Source organism: Lactuca sativa, chromosome 6, assembly GCF_002870075.4.
Source record: "Lactuca sativa cultivar Salinas chromosome 6, Lsat_Salinas_v11, whole genome shotgun sequence".
Taxonomy (NCBI): Eukaryota; Viridiplantae; Streptophyta; class Magnoliopsida; order Asterales; family Asteraceae; genus Lactuca; species Lactuca sativa.
This window is the reverse complement of record NC_056628.2, coordinates 60,421,638-60,438,951: the sequence shown is the minus strand read 5'-3', so window position 1 is coordinate 60,438,951 and position 17,314 is coordinate 60,421,638. Positions and strand designations below refer to the sequence as shown.

The following is a 17,314-nucleotide window of genomic DNA, read 5'->3' as shown; positions in this document are numbered from 1 at the left end:
ACCAGAAAAAATAAGAGAGAAACACATTGGAAACAAAAACAAGACCATCCGTCCGACATGGAGCATGGGCATACCCCCTGGTTTCTCTCAAATCAAAATATATACCTCAATTTATCAACAACATTTCACTTAAAATTAAACTTTGGTCTGTTTTTTAATAAACTAACAAGCTCATAAAATGAATTGTGAAAGAGGTAACTTCTACAAAATAAAATGTATGAGACAAAACTATTTCCTATATATATATGAAGCAAATGAATTGTGAAAGAGGTAACTTCTACAAAATAAAATATATAAGACAAAACTATTTCCTATATATATATGAAGCAGGAAAATACTAGATACTTTCTCCTAAATTCATTTTCAAAAGTTTTAATTTTTTAAATGTTGTGTAATTATTGTGATTTCAAATTTCAGTTGATATACAGAATATAATCATATTTTTGTTTTAGTAGCCTCTCTCCCTTTCTTGATTTTGTTCTTAAGTACTTTTTAGTTTATGATTTTCCATTTTTCTCTATAGTTCATCTTCTTCGTAGACACGTTGGAATGAGTTATCCTTCCCACCATCTCTAATGCCACACATGGTTGATCAACTGGTACCTGAAATATTGCAACACAAAAAACATAACAATTTCAATATAATATTCTTGAGTAAAAGTGGTTGTTTTCAAATGACCGATCATTCATAGAGAAGTTAGAAAAATGGTATTACAATTTATTAATTCAACTGATATAGGATGTTTGGAATTTGGATGCAAGATATATATATATATATATATATATATATATATATATATATATATATATATATATATATATATATATATATATATATATATATATATATATATATATATATATATATATATATATATATAGTGTTATTGTGGTAATATGTGAGTAGTTAAAATCATAGAGGGTGTAAGTGTGAAACTTACAAAGTGACCAGCTTCAAGAATCCAATAAAAGTGTAAATTTTTGTAAGACTTGGTGAACCCTTTTGTCATTTTATCATATCCACAATATATTGGAGTTCTATCAAGACTCAAGAATGTCTTTAACCCTTCCCACCTGTGTCATCAAAGAAAACTCAAGGATAAATAGTAGTTCAATATTGAATAAAGATCATGAAAACATATATTAAAAGTTACTTTAGCTTCTCAACCCATGCTTCAGTTCCCTTTGTTGAACATATAACATCAAGCTACAAAAAATTCCCACCAAAATGACAACAATAAAGATTCCCAAAATCAATCGAGCTTTTAAAGAGGAAAAGGATCTTACTTGACCATTATATATAGTCACATTGACTCCCTTGTTCAAGAGTTCATCAACCTATTTAAGAAAATAAACATAACCAATCTTTGAATGAACTTTTTCCCAGTTTTAAAACATTGTTCTTAGATTTATAAAATCTTGCCTCATTAATTCTCGGTCGCATGAAATCGCCTTCTAAGTAAGTAAAAACAAGATCGGACTGTCCTCCCCATCTATAATCCACACACACACACACACACACATATATATATATATATATATATATATATATATATATATATATATATATATATATATATATATATATATATATATATTCTAATTTAAAAGTTTTCTTACTGAATATTTATTTTAAGTTATATAAAAAAATATATAAAACATAGACTCACTCCACATTATTTGGAATAATCCCAAGTTTCTTTCTGATGGCACCATTCATCAAGAGACCAAGACCACTATCTATACCTGGAGATATCTTCAATGAATCGAGATATCTTGAATACCTCTTTTGTGATATTCCTCTCATTAGTAATGTTGATGTCATCAACACTGGATCCATCCCCGAATCCAACATGAAATTGTAAAAATCCTACAATTAATCCAAATAATCATTTCTTTATTGAAAAAAGGTGTTTCTTTAGAATGGAAATTAAATTGCACAAAATTAATCTATTTGGGTAATTTTTCAGTTTAAACACTTTTATTTATTCTACTTAAACCATAAAAAATTAAGACAATACCATATTATAATATAATAGGTCTAAATGATAATTACATGGGTAATCTTAATAACAAAATTACTCGCGAAACCTAATGTAACATATCAAAATTGTCAATTAGGAAAAGATGTATGAAACTGTTATGGTTTGACTGGAAAATTAAGATATTAATCGTTAAACCGTAAAACTACCCAAATATAGTTATTATTATTATTATTAGTTTTGTAATTTAACCTTTTTTTAAAAGGGGAAAGTAAAACATACAACAGAGTTGCTATTGGCACTAATCACTCTTTCAAGATCACTCCATGTTTCTGTGGCATCTTTTAGTTTTCCATTTGCTATTTGTCTCTTTATTACCTTTACTACACTGTTTCATGAGATGAGTTTGTCACAAAAAAAAGCAATCAATTTCAGAGGAATAATAAGTCAACATAGCCATTACACACATAGAAACATCACAATTCCCACAGTTGCTAATGGAGTGCAATGGAGGAAGGCCAACCTGTTTGCTTCGATCAAGCCATTGCCGCCTATCCTTGAAACATCCTTCAGAAGTGGACCCCATGATACCTAATATTTCCAATTTCAAAAGTTTTTGAAAATTTAAAATCATGTTTGATATGTTCTAGAGGTTCATATTTGTTCAAACAAGCTACAAAGAGAAAATAAAGTACCACATAATCTTCAGGTGAGATCCAACTATCTCCCAATGCAATACCTGAAAATAAATCATTAAATCCATTAACAAAAGAGTTACCAAACGTTATTTTTAGACAAACTTGTGAGAATAGGTCCAAAAACATCATATGCGACTTATATCAAGTAGTGGCCCATTAATGGCCCACTTTGTGAGTGCTTACAAGGAATCCAATCTATGTTGAATTAAAATTTAAAACTACGTACCCCACACAGTTCACATTGAGTTTTTGAATAAATGTATTTAGCTTTTATGTGCATTTACATTTATGCTTTTGGTAATATCACAAGAAAGATGGTAAGTCTGCATTGAATACTAGATACGTCACTTAAAAAAAGCAATCTTCTTGGTAAGTTAAAGTTCCCATCAAAATATAGCAAAACAAGTAGATGTTTTTACGAAATCCTGATTAAAACTAGCGTGTATACCTCCAAGAATGAGCTTTAACTTCTTATCTTCAATGGCCTTGAGAACAGACAATCCAAGAGTGACTGCATATTTGCCACCATAAGACTCTCCCACTATATAAAGAGGACTCTTTTGAAGGGTTTCATTTCTATTAAAGATTTCAATCAATAATGTTGTTAAATCAATGGCAGCCTCCTCATCAGTTTTCACCAATAACTTTTTGTCTTCAACATAACTGTATCCACTACCAACTGGATTATCCTAATTTCCCACCAAAAATTTATAAAAAATATCATTAAAGTTCAATAAATATTCTTTAATATAAGAGTTTCTACTAAAAAAATCACATACCACAAATAATAGATCTGCCTTCTTTAGCCATGTAGAGTTTCTTGGCTTCAAGAAAGAGTTTAATGGACCCACCTCTTCAAAATTTCCAGTCCCAACTCCTGACGCACCCTAAAAAACCCACACGAAAATCACGAACACATTTTTGAAGAATAAAACTTGTTTTCTTGCATTTGTATAAACATAAGTACTTACAGGTCCACCTTGTAACCAAAGAATTATAGGCCATGGGTTGTTTGAATCTTGCGTTCTATAAGGACTTTTGTAATACCACCAGAATATATGAGCTTCTGTGTTTAAAAACACCACAAAACAACACACGAGAATGTCAGAAGATTGAATTTTGGAAAATGGGATATCTAAGGAGAATGGAATCATGGAAGCTTACTAGGTCTAACTTCGACGTAACCCCATTGTTCTGATCCATCTGACGTCCCTGCAGCCATGGCGAATCCTCCATGGAAAAGGAAGAACAGCACAGCTGAAAAAAGTGTCAAAGCAACAAGGTGGAATTTTGTCATTGGCAGAAAAGCTGAAAGAATCGCAAATAAATTATGATATCATAGATAGATGTGCAAGTGTTTATTTATTTATAAAAAAGAAAAAGAAAAAAACTTTCAATGATTGTCGACATAATAGGTATCTTAATTTAAGTATACATAAAAACAGCAAAGGAAAGAAAAAACGTCGACCACCGGTTGCAAGTGCATTGAATATATATATATATATATATATATATATATATATATATATATATATATATATATATATATATATATATATATAGAAAACCATAATTATGGGTTTTTCAAGAAACAAATTTTTTTTTTCAATTTTTAGAGCTTATTATTTATCGAAAAAAATCTAAAAATATCTAAATTCATAAATGTGAAAAATATTTTTCGGATTCACCGTGTGAATCCGGATTCACGTTGTGAATTTTCGAAGATTCACATTGTGAATTTGACGTTAAAAAAAATGAATTTTATATCATTGGAAAAAGGATAAAAAGTTATGAATTTCTGTATTTTTAGTTTTTTTGATAAAAAATAAGTTCTAAAAATTGAAAAAAAAAAATTGGTTCCTTGGTTAATTATAGTTCTCTATTGACAATGATAAAGAAAATATATTGTTTGATAATATAAATACGTTCAATCATACATAACTATTGTCATTAACACACATTCTTACTAATTAAATCGTCTATAACGTTATTATACACTTATTATTATTATTCTCATTTCTGTCAGAATGTTGTAAGAATTTTTATTGGGTCGTATTCTGTCAGAATGAAAATGAATGAAAAACGATGTGTGAGAACAAAAATAAATAATAATTAACAAGAATGCATGAAAATAACGATATTTTTGTAAGGTTGAACGTATTCGCATTGCTAAATAACTTATTATCTTAGTAATTCTCATAGCATACGATATCAAAACAATAATTAGTTATAATAGAATAATCTAAAAGTATATATATACATATATATATATATATATATATATATATATATATATATATATATATATATATATATATATATACACCTTAATAAGCATTTAGCCTTAATTGTTGAATTTTAAAAGGTACAAACTTTACTGCAACATATACAATAGATTTATGCATTAAAATATATTGAATCTTATCCTGTTAACATTTATGAAAAAGTCAGCAAATTTTGAAAAGGGTTGGACTTTGAAATCGAAAATTTGTTAACTTAGATTAAGGAGATGATTGTTTATCTGTTTTTTGACTGATTATCAATTGATACCAGCTTACCTACGTTCTCGGTCAATGATAGTCGTTGCCATCATCATCCCTAATTTTTTGCTTAAAATATTGAAGACTTATTCAAACCAGGAGACTCATTCAAATCGCCATATCCATTTTCCTCCATGAAATTCACCACCACACCGTCATTCATCTATTTTCTTACCACCATCAGTCTCGATTTTGTTTTGCCTTCAAAAACCCATTGGTTTCTCCCCTCTTTCTACTTTTTTTGAAACACCAATATGCCCACAACCCACTGGCCACCGCCATGGTGTTGCCTTCATCAACCAACCATCATCATCTCTGTGACAACCTAAAATTTTCTATCATGTACAGTCAAACACTTCATTGAAAGTCAAACTCATTCCTGCTATCATTTAGCACAATTTGGAGTCTGTTTGAGCGTTCTGAGCCTTGTATACTTAAGGGATAAGTGTCGGGGTTTATCTGCTGAAGTTATAGCACAAGGAACAAGTCTGAAAGCCCTTGACAAGGAGTTTACGGCCACCACAAGGGAGTTTACGGCCGTAAACTCCATTTGGGCCGTAAACTACATGTGGGCCGTAAACTCCTCCTATATGATGAAGTCTTGGCCATTAGTTCACTTCTTTCTTTCCCTTGGCTAAAATCCTCTCAAATATCATCCCGATCTTCGTCCCCGATCTTCAAAACCCGTAAGTTTCTTGCCCTAACTAGGATATCTTACATGAACTAGTGATCTTACATGATTTCATCCATGAAATCATTCCATTTGTGTAGATCTTCAAGTTTCACCAAGAACACACATTAGTGTTCTTAGCCAAAAACGACCATTCAAGCTCCTAGATGGTAAGTACTCTTGTTCTAACTCGTTGTACACTAGGTTTAACATGTTTAGAGCTTAGAAATCACAAAGAAACACAAGATCCAAGGATTTTACGACCAAGACATGTTCTTAGGTCGTAAACCCTTATAAGTGGGGCAAATTGCGCCCTAGTCCCTTGTTGGATAAGGTGTCTAAGTCCATAACTTATTTGGTACATACTTGACCCGACCCGGCATGGTCCATTTGGGTTGCACTTCACCCGAACCATTTATGGATAATTTTATGAGAGTTATACACATATGTTTATTAATATATTGTAAGTTATAATATATTAATATGAAGTTATTTAATTAGTCTTAGTCTTAAATTAATTATGAATTAATTTAGAGATTAAAAGGAAGACTAATTAAATTGTGGGCTATTGTTTTATATGGTGTGGGCTAACACTCATTTGTTAATGGGCTAGGCTTATATGGAAGTCCATGGATGATCCATGGAGCTTTTAACCCATGGATCCTTGGAAAAGGAAAGGTCATGGGTTATTAGGGTTTCACCCTAACCATGCACACTATATAAGCATGCTTATGTTGCATGAAATAGCCACTAGTGTGTTTTTGTGTGTGTGGCCGATTTTCTATGTGTGTATACACTCTCTCAAAGTTTTCCAAGTGTTTGTGGTGATTTGTGATTCCATTTGAGGCATTCATACTATTGGTGCTTGGCTCTCAAACTCCAAACAATCAACCATCATCAAAAGGTATGTATTTCTACTAGTACTTTTATGATTAATAATCCTTATGCTATGCTTGTTAGGAAGAAACCTTGTAAATTATTATTTGCATGTATTTTAGAAGAAAACATAGATCCAAGGTTTATTAGGGTTGCATGCACACTTAGGAAGTGTTAGATTGCTCAAAACCCAACATCCCTTACCAAGCCTTGGAACTTAGTCTAGAACCAGCCACCATTAAACTAGGGACATCAAACATCGAGTTGGTACTTCATACCATGAGTTTACAGTCGTAAACTCATGGGGAAGTTGTCTCCAGGCCGTAAACACATGTAAAGGTCATTCTTGGACCTTAAACTCACCTAGCCTCTTGTTTAAGACTTGGAACACATAACCACATAAGACATCTTACCTTTAAGCCTCAAATGGAGACCCATTAGAGAGTTTACGGCCAAGAGTAAACTCCCCTGGGCCGTAAACTCCAATAAGTATGGTCCATTGACCATAAACTCACTTACAATGCCTTGCAAACCTTTGTTGCAACCCAATGGCCTCCTAACACTTTGACTAAAGTGTTTTCCACGCCTTATAATGTTTATACTTGTCTAATTAGTGTTATAATCACTAATTGTATATATATATATATACATATATATATATATATATACATATGTCTTTATATGTTATTAGGATCATTGTATGTGTTTAAGTCTTCACTTGACACCAAGCACTTGTCCGACACTTCCATACGATCCACTCATCGCAGGTGAGTTCATACCCCTTAATTAACCTTTTAAATATTTTTAAATGTTTATAAATGCTTTATGGGGGAATACAAGTTGAATCATGCTAGTTATTATATCAATCACATGTAATTAATAACTAGCATTCAAATGGATTTACTACATTGTTAGTTGTTTACTCAGTATATACTACTTCCAAATGACTTACCAAAACGTTTTTACATGTTAAACTCTTTATCAAACTGTCTTACATACTGTATGTTTCCTTTTGAAACTCTGTTACAATTGTGTTTCAAACAAAGGTTTTCCTTATACTTAAGACTGCCTTATCAAACAAACTACTTTCAAATCGATTTATAAACTGACATCAAGTCATCATTTCTTAGTCATTAAACTTTTCAAAGGTTTTACAAAACCTCTTTTATACTTTTATGTAGACATAAAAGTTCCATCAGTTAGTTCAGTACCTTTGGGTAGCAAAGGTATACCTTTGATTATACACATACATTACTAGTAACTATAATAGGTATAGTTAGAAGATACTACTTCTATTCCAAGTACAAGGAATCACACAAGAGTCAGTTCATTAATGAGTGTATACTAACACATTACATACTATATGAAGAGTTACAATTACAAAAATACGAATACATTATATACTATATGAAGAGATATTAATACATACAATTACAAAAGATACGACTACATAGATACTATTACATACTATATGGAGAGATACTATTACATACTATAAGAAGAGATATGATTACATACTATATGATGAGATACTATTACATATTATATGAGTAGATATTATTATATAAGTACGAGACTAACCATTCTACACCCCGCTGTTAGCTACAGAGGGAAAATGCACATCGGCGGATGTCTATGGTTAATACTATTCGACAAGTTACTCTGTCGTGATTATCCTAGTACCAAAGGATAATACTTAAATGATTATATTATTTTCCTTCCCACCTTTACTTTGTGACACATTCACATGAAAGACGAGGTAGAATATATTTGATATAGATAGACTATTTTCCTTATTACCTTTATATCGTGGCACATACACATAAATGATGATGTAGACGATAGTTTTATAATAATAATAGTTATACGAGGGAAAAACCGTCACATTTTCAGTGATGCACACTTTCAAAACAGTTAGGTCTTGGTAGAAGACTACTTTTTATACTAGTAGGAAATATGGGATTTTCAAACGTTTACAATTACTTACAAACATGTTCATTGATACAAACTTTTCTTCAAGCATTTACAAGTCTTTCTTTACAGTTTTACAAATCAAAGACACATAAATACTTATGAATTCACCATCTTTATTGTTGATACTCGCTTTCAAAATAACTTGTATCCTCAGGTCACAAATAGACAGGTACGACGACCAGGTTTTGTGAAGACGGAGCAGTCAAGACTCGTCTTATATTTTGATTATTCATTATGTTGTTTTATACTATGAAAGAACACACTTATATTTAACAATTATACTATTAATGCAATGGATGATGTTGTTGCTTGTTTACTACTTTATATCGTTGTGATACATTACATGACGTCCTCCGCCCCAGAACGTTTCTGCCATTCTCGGTTTTGGGTATGACAGATTGGTATCAGAGCATTGTTTATAGTGAATTGAGTATATCAACCCATAAAAGATATACTAACTATAAATACAATGGAATTAAAAATACTCTGACCAAGAGTTTATACTTTAAATAATAAAATATTTAACTAAGCATACATACCTACATTCATACTAAAATCCGTGTCACAATGACAAGAACAAAAGTGTTACGATTGTTGAATATCACAAGTAAGCTCGGGGATGTATGGTCAGTCTTGGGAGTGGCATAGCCTGATCAACTATGCTAGTCCGAGGAGTGATTAGCACATGCCCAAGAATGGTTGTGATGTGGCAACAAGTCTAAAAACTTACCAACACTACCACAATGAGAACACTAGAACAGAACATAAGTCTAAAATACTATAGGAGTATTTTGTGTTACTATAATTACTTACTTGAGAACTAAAAGGATCTTCATTACTAAGTCGATAGTTGCTAAGTGTATACACCAAGGTTATATGTAACTAGGATGTCATAGACTTAGAATCTATGAATTTTTGCTTTACCCCTGTTCCTTGTGAATTTGGAGTTAGGGTCACTTATTCGAAGGCCTATCCTGTTTTGATTACATATAACTGGTATGCAATTTACAAATATTGATGTAACTAATGAAGATCATCAAATAATTATCTAGATAGTTTGTCTAATAATTATTTCCTTACCCTATTCTCGCATAGATAACATGGCTGGACTCCATCCTCACGGCAACCCGTACCTTCCGAACGAAGGCAATGCTGGATGGTTTGAAGAAGAACCCGAGAATGATCATCCAATCCCTTTGAATGATCATCATGCTGAAGACCTTTCGGATGATGATAACTCCGAACCCGAGGTTGATAACCTACCCCTGGTAGCTCTCATTCCAAATCCTAACCCACGTCCGGCTTTTCATGGCCCGACGCCTCCTTGGGTAGAATGATTGGAAACATGGAGCAAAGAACAAGATCAACCTATGTCGTTTAATGGAGACCGAAGCTTCTACAACTTAAGCGAAGGGGGCTCAGCAGACAGAGTCCTACCAATCCTAGTCCGTAGAGTTACCCGAAACAAAATTCAGGGCAGGACGGCTCTCCATCGTATCGAAGAGGTTAATGCCGATGCAAGAATGCATACCATCAGCACCAATCGTCTTGAAAACACTCGTGAGAGATCTGAGAGATACCATGAAACCCTGCTGCAAGCACTAGCTGAAACTCGAGCCGAATTCATAGAGCTCTGAGTACGCCAGAGGGTGTACGAAAGATACCTACTTGATATGGAACGTCAACTAGCTGAACTAAGGGTTCACCATAGGGGTGACAGTCGCCAGTAGGAGATGCTTTACTTACCTTCTTTGTTTTAAAGAACCGTGTTCCTGTCTATGTCCTATGTGGCATTTTTCTATGTAACTATCTTGTACTGTAAGTACTTTTAGTTAGGCCTTTATGTTGTCAAATACTTTTCTACTCCAAATGTGATGTAAGACCTACTACAAGGTCAACTTTTCCCAAACGTATTACATCTTAAACATCAATGATATTGACAGTCGGATAATTTTCGTGTCACTCTTTGTTCAAATACTTTCATCTTACTTTCATTGGAGTCTATCTGAAACCCCATCTAGTCAAGTTATTGGACTATATTAATTTAACTCTGGAATAATTTCCAAGTCTCTTTTAAAGTTTGGATCATGTTATCCACCAACCAATAAAACCCTGGTTTGGACGACAAGCGTTTTGAGACCATTATACGAACATACTTCTACTCTTTACTAGGACTACATCATAGGGATGCAGGTCAAACCCTCGAGAACATATGTCTACTATTACTATGACTACATCATAGGGATGTAGGTCAAACCCTCGAGAACATACGTCTACTCTTTACTAGGACTACATCATAGGGATTTAGGTCAAACCCTCGAGAACATACTTCTACTCTTTACATGAACGATCGAAATACATCTAGGTTCAACCATAATCGCTCACGAATTCATTTTCCTTCCGAGTAACAGAATCATGTCGCCGAAGAAAATTAATCAACCCATCAACCAAACATCAACTCTTCAGATTGATGCAGCTACCTTTCAAGCTGCAGTCTCAGCTGCCATGACAGCTGTTCTAACTCACCTTAATGCTAACAACGCAAATGTTAGTGGGATTGTTAGCAATAATTCCAATCCAAGTAACGATCAAGTACCACAACAAGTAACAAACTACCACGACACCCCGAATCTTAAGCCCAAGAATAACAAACAAAAGTTCTGGGATAGAGTTAAAGGCAAATCACCCCAAGGGGCAAGCAAAAGACAACAACCTATGGCAGCCTTCGTGGCCACGACATCTGTACCTCCTACTACCATCCCAGTTATCCCTAACCCAGCCAGGCAGTATGCTAGCAATCTCCCAAAGTGCAACAAATGCAACTATCACCATCATGGACCTTGTCGGGAAATGCAGTGCTTAAACTGCAACAAAAAGGGACACACCGTCCGTTACTGCAAGACTTGGATCCAACACATTACTTCAACCACCAATGTAGAAATTTCTTGGATATGCCATCTATGTGGCATAATGGGACACTTCAAGAGGGACTGCCCAACAGAGAAGAATGACGGTGGGACAGGAGGAGTTTGACCTCAGAATGGAAAAAGGCAATGAAGTACCCTACTATAATATGGGTTCACTTCCAATCGTCAGTATTAAGTATGCTTTTATAATGTTTAAAACTAGTGCAACTCGAGTCTTATCTTTTGCGAGATCCCGTCAATAAAGGGACCCTCATGCTGTGTATACTTGCCTCTTGTAGTATACCTTGTTCGTAGCAATAGTCTTGTCGTAAATCTAAAGTACTATAACTCTGTTAAAAGTTGCACTGTTGTGTTTTGTCTGTAACGCCTTTATGATCAAATTTAATGTCATTATTTCTAAGTAAGTCCGATATTATCATACAACTTGATTCCATTCGATCCTCACAATACCAGTTTCGTACGTAAATCTCTTTCTTCGAAATCGCCTTTTCTAGCGAAGCCGTCATTCCAGAACTCCGAAGTACTCATGCGTAGAGTACCTCATGTTTCTTATCCTTTCCAAAGAAACCTCAGCAAACCTCCCCGAAGTAGCACTCGTATAGTACGTCAAGTTCAACCCAAAGACCCGTACGGTTGATTTATCGTTGAAGAATGTATACACAAGGGTGGTATATAATCAAGGTTCTACAGGTTTAGAATTGATGATTCGACTTTAACTTCTTTTCCTCGTTGGGATGTGAGCTTAAAGAAGAATCATTTATTCGACTACCTTTTCAATCTTAATTATATACGACTCGTATACACGAGACTGTGATTGATGAACCATGTATGACTTCTAATATGAACTTCAGGACGGAGACTGCCCAAGACTACGAGTAATCGCATCGACATGTGAACAAACTTAGAACCCAATACTACTCCTGTAACCAAATCGCCTTACAGTTTAACACCTATGGAGATACAAGAACCGTCCGGACAACTTAATGACTACTCGGCAATGGAATTGAAAGACCAAGCTCCTCGCCCTGGAGAGCTCCGATCTTATTCTTCAAGAAGGTAGACGGATTGTTTCGTAAGTCCACCGACTTCCGAGATCTTGACAAGATCTCCATTAGAAGCCATTACCATCGGCCTCGTATATAAGAATTGGTTGACCAACTGCAAGGAACGATTTACCTTTCAGAATTGAACTTGAGATCCGAATATCATCTGGTTATGAGTGTTAGTGAAGGATGTCCCGAAGACAATCTTCCAAAGTTGATGCAGACGCTATGAGTCCGTAGTGATATCCCTCGGATAAGACCAGTACGCCCGTAGTATTCGTAAACTTAATGAATAGAGTACACCATCCTTACTTGGATCAGTTCGTCATCCTCTTTATAGATGACCTACTTATCTACTCACGTAGTAAGAAAGCGCAAAGAAACATCCACGACTTAACTTACCCCGTGAACTCAGTAATGTACATGTTACCCTCCATGTCTCGAACTTGAAAGCGTACCTTTCCTTCAGGACTCTTGTAATCCCACTTGACGAGATCAAGATCAACAAGATCCTCACCTTCGTGAAAGAACCATAGTGACCATGGACCGAGAGGTTAGGCGAACGAAGAAAAGCCGCTTCCCATTAGTGAAGGTTCGCTAGAATGCCAACCGAGGACCTGAATTCACTTGGGAGTGCGAGAATCAATCGAATAGGAAGTATCCCCACCTCTTTACTCGGTTATTCATACCTACTCATTTACCTAAATTCTAATTTTGGGACGAAATTCCCTCTAGCGGGGGATGATGTAACAACCCAAAATTTTCTATCCTTTACAGTCAAACACTTCATTGAAAGTCAAACTCAATCCTGCTATCATTTAGCACAATTTGGAGTCTGTTTGAGCGTTCTGAGCCTTGTATACTTAAGGGATAAGTGTCGGGGTTTATCTGCTGAAGTTATAGCACAAGGAACAAGTCTGAAAGCCCTTGACAAGGAGTTCATGACCACCACAAGGAAGTTTACGACCGTAAACTCCATGTGGGCCGTAAACTCCTCCTATATGATGAAGTCTTGGCCATTAGTTCACTTCTTTCTTTCCCTTGGCTGAAATCCTCTCAAATATCATCCCGATCTTCGTCCCTGATCTTCAAAACCCATAAGTTTCTTGCCCTAACTAGTTGATATCTTACATGAACTAGTGATCTTACATGATTTAATCCATGAAATCATTCCATTTGTGTAGATCTTCAAGTTTCACCAAGAACACCAAGAACACACACTAGTGTTCTTGGCCAAAAACGACCATTCAAGCTCCTAGATCGTAAGTACTCTTGTTCTAACTCATTGTACACTAGGTTTAACATGTTTAGAGCTTAGAAATCACAAAGAAACACAAGATCCAAAGATTTTACGACCAAGACATGTTCTTGGGTCATAAACCCCTATAAGTGGGGCAAATTGCACCCTAGTCCCTTACCAAGCCTTGGAACTAAGTCTAGAACCAACCACCATTGAACTAGGGACATCAAACATCGAGTTGGTACTTCATACCATGAGTTTACGGTCGTAAACTCATGGGGAAGTGGTCCCCAGGCCGTAAACACATGTAAAGGTCATTCTTGGACCTTAAACTCACCTAGCCTCTTGTTTAAGACTTGGAACACTTAACCACACAAGACATCTTGCCTTTAAGCCTCAAATGGAGACCCATTAGAGAGTTTACGGCCAGGAGTAAACTCCCCTGGGCCGTAAACTCCAATAAGTATGGTCCACTGACCATAAACTCACATACAATGCCTTGCAATCCTTTGTTGCAACCCAATGACCTCCTAACACTTTGACTAAAGTGTTTTCCATGCCTTAAAATGTTTATACTTGTCTAATTAGTGTTATAATCACTAATTATATATATACATATGTCTTTATATGTTATTAGGATCATTGCGTGTGTTTAAGTCTTCACTTGACACCAAACTCTTGTCCGACACTTCCATACGATCCATTCACTGCAGGTGAGTTCATACCCCTTAATTAACCATTTAAATATTTATAAATGCTTTATGGGGGGAATACAAGTTGAATCATGCTAGTTATTATATCAATCACATTTAATTAATAACTAGCATTCAAATGGATTTACTACATTGTTAGCTGTTTACTTAGTATATACTACTTCCAAATGACTTACCAAAACGTTTTTACATGTTAAACTCTTTATCAAACTGTCTTATATATTGTATGTTTCCTTTCAAACTTTGTTAAAATTGTGTTTCAAACAAAGGTTTTCCTTATACTTAAGACTGCCTTAGCAAACAAACTACTTTCAAATCGTTTTATAAACTGACATCAAGTCATCATTTCTTAGTCATTAACCTTTTCAAAGGTTTTACAAAACTTCCTTTATACTTTTATGTAGACATAAAAGTTCCATCAGTTACTTCAGTACCTTTGGGTAGCAAAGGTATACCTTCGATTATACACGTACATTACTAGTAACTATAATAGGTATAGTTAGGAGATACTACTTCTATTCCAAGTACAAGGAATCACACAAGAGTCAATTCATTCATGAGTCTATACTAATACATTACATACTATATGAAGAGTTACAATTACAGAAATACGAATACATTACATACTATAAGAAGAGATACTAATACATACAATTACAAGACATACAATTACAAGAGAGAGACGATTACATAGATACTATTACATACTATATGGAGAGATACTATTACATACTATAGGAAGAGATACGATTACATACTATATGATGAGATACTATTACATATTATATGAGTAGATACTGTTATATAAGTACGGGACTAACCATTCTACACCCCGCTGTTAGCTACAGAGGGAAAATGCACATCGCCGGATGTCTACGATTAATATTATTCGACAAGTTAATCTGTCGTGATTATCCTAGTACTAAAGGATAATATTTAAATGATTATATTATTTTCCTTCCCACCTTTACTTTGTGACACATTCACATGAACGACGGGGTAGAATATATTTGATATAGATAGACTATTTTCCTTATTACCTTTATATTGTGACACATACACATAAACGATGAGGTAGACGATAGTTTTATAATAATAATAGTTATACAAGGGAAAAACCGTCACATTTTCAGTGATGCACACTTTCAAAACAGTTAGGTCTTGGTAGAAGACTACTTTTTATACTAGTAGGAAATATGGGATTTTCAAACATTTACAATTACTTACAAACATGTTCATTGATACAAACTTTTCTTCAAGCATTTACAAGTCTTTCTTTACAGTTTTACAAATCAAAGACACATAAATACTTATGAATTCACCAGCTTTATTGTTGATACTCGCTTTCAAAATAACTTGTATCCTCGGGTCACAAATAGACAGGTACGACGACCAGGTTTTGTGAAGACGGAGCAGTCAAGACTCGTCTTATATTTTGATTATTCATTATGTTGTTTTATACTATGAAAGAACACACTTGTATTTAACAATTATACTATTAATGCAATTGATGATGTTGTTGATTGTTTACAGTTTACATTGTTGTGATACATTACATGACGTCCTCCGCCCTAGAACGTTTCCGCCGTTCTCGGTTTTCGGGTGTGACAATCTCTTTCTCTCTAAAATGAACCTAGACTTACGACCTCACCAAACAAGACCATCAATTTTTCACATCGGTCGCATATATATCTGCTTCCCTGTATTGCTATCTCTGTGCGTATCACCACCTTTACGATCTCTGATACGAGGGTGTTGGATTCATAGCTTGCAGTCTCAAAAAAGGTAAAGAAAGCATCATTTGTAAAAAACCGATTTACTTGGTTAGGGTCTGTATCTTCGACTTCATAGTGAACGCGAAACGTAAATCTGAAATTCCTTTTTCATCGACCAATTCTTAGCACAAAGGAATTACTTTTAAATTTGAATCCCCCAATACCCTCGGCTCCATCTATTTAAAGTTGAAAAAGTCAAGTCCTTTCAATCCTTTGAACCAATCCCCTTTAACCCCCTACTGATTTCCCCTTATCTCTACAAATATCACTCGATCCTCGCAAATCTTCCCCTATATCTGACTTCTTTCTTCCCTTTCTCTGAAGAACCTTGTCACTCTTTCTTCAAAAAAAAACCCCACCATTGCTACTTTTCTTTGTATACTCTCTCACAACCACGAAAAACATGAACAAAGCAGAACATTTGGATCTAGGTACAAGAATCAAGAAGCAATTTCAGATTTTATATTGTATGTATGAGAAAACTGGTGTAACTGAGAAGATTGGTGTAAACTGAGAAGTGAAAGATGAATCGCCAGTGTTAGCCTTTATACAATTATTGTAAGTTCCCAATTATTTGTTATTTTTAAATGAAATCTAACATTGATTGCTTATTTTCTTCTTCTTTTTCCAATTTTTATGGGAATGGGTTGTATGTTCGAGGTAATGGCCAATTGAAAGGTTTTCAGTTGTAATTAATGTTCAAAAGTCTCAATTTTGTATGCAACTTTCATTGACATCTTATAATAAAGATGTTTCTTGTGTTTAACCCCTTTTATATGTTTACAAGATGTGGGTGTGTGTAACATATCCAATAAGAGATTTTACTGAGCACAACATTTGATAATCTGTTTTGGTTAGTTTTAGTTATTTATTTGA

The 17,314-nt window shown here is 34.3% G+C and overlaps 1 protein-coding gene across 1 annotated transcript; it reads right to left on the bottom strand.

Moving 5' to 3' along the window:
• Positions 1 to 218: 218 nt before the first annotated feature.
• LOC111897791 (serine carboxypeptidase-like 51) lies at positions 219 to 4,130 on the bottom strand. The gene is made up of 13 exons (XM_052764639.1): positions 3,845 to 4,130; positions 3,652 to 3,746; positions 3,460 to 3,567; positions 3,129 to 3,369; positions 2,678 to 2,721; positions 2,506 to 2,573; positions 2,265 to 2,370; positions 1,671 to 1,870; positions 1,424 to 1,493; positions 1,288 to 1,338; positions 1,155 to 1,207; positions 942 to 1,074; positions 219 to 603 (listed from the first exon to the last, which is right to left on the bottom strand). The coding sequence occupies exons 1-13, from the start codon at positions 3,975 to 3,977 to the stop codon at positions 493 to 495; spliced, it is 1,413 nt and encodes a 470-aa protein (XP_052620599.1). The 5' UTR covers positions 3,978 to 4,130; the 3' UTR covers positions 219 to 492.
• Positions 4,131 to 17,314: the final 13,184 nt, after the last annotated feature.

Coding starts and splice junctions, on each gene's coding strand:
- LOC111897791 (XM_052764639.1), bottom strand. CDS start 3,977: ATGACAAAATTCCACCTTGTTGCTTTGACACTTTTTTCAGCTGTGCTG. Junction 1,871..2,264: donor GTGCCAATAGCAACTCTGTT/GTATGTTTTACT, acceptor GATTAATTGTAG/GATTTTTACAATTTCATGTT. Junction 1,339..1,423: donor TGCGACCGAGAATTAATGAG/GCAAGATTTTAT, acceptor TTTCTTAAATAG/GTTGATGAACTCTTGAACAA.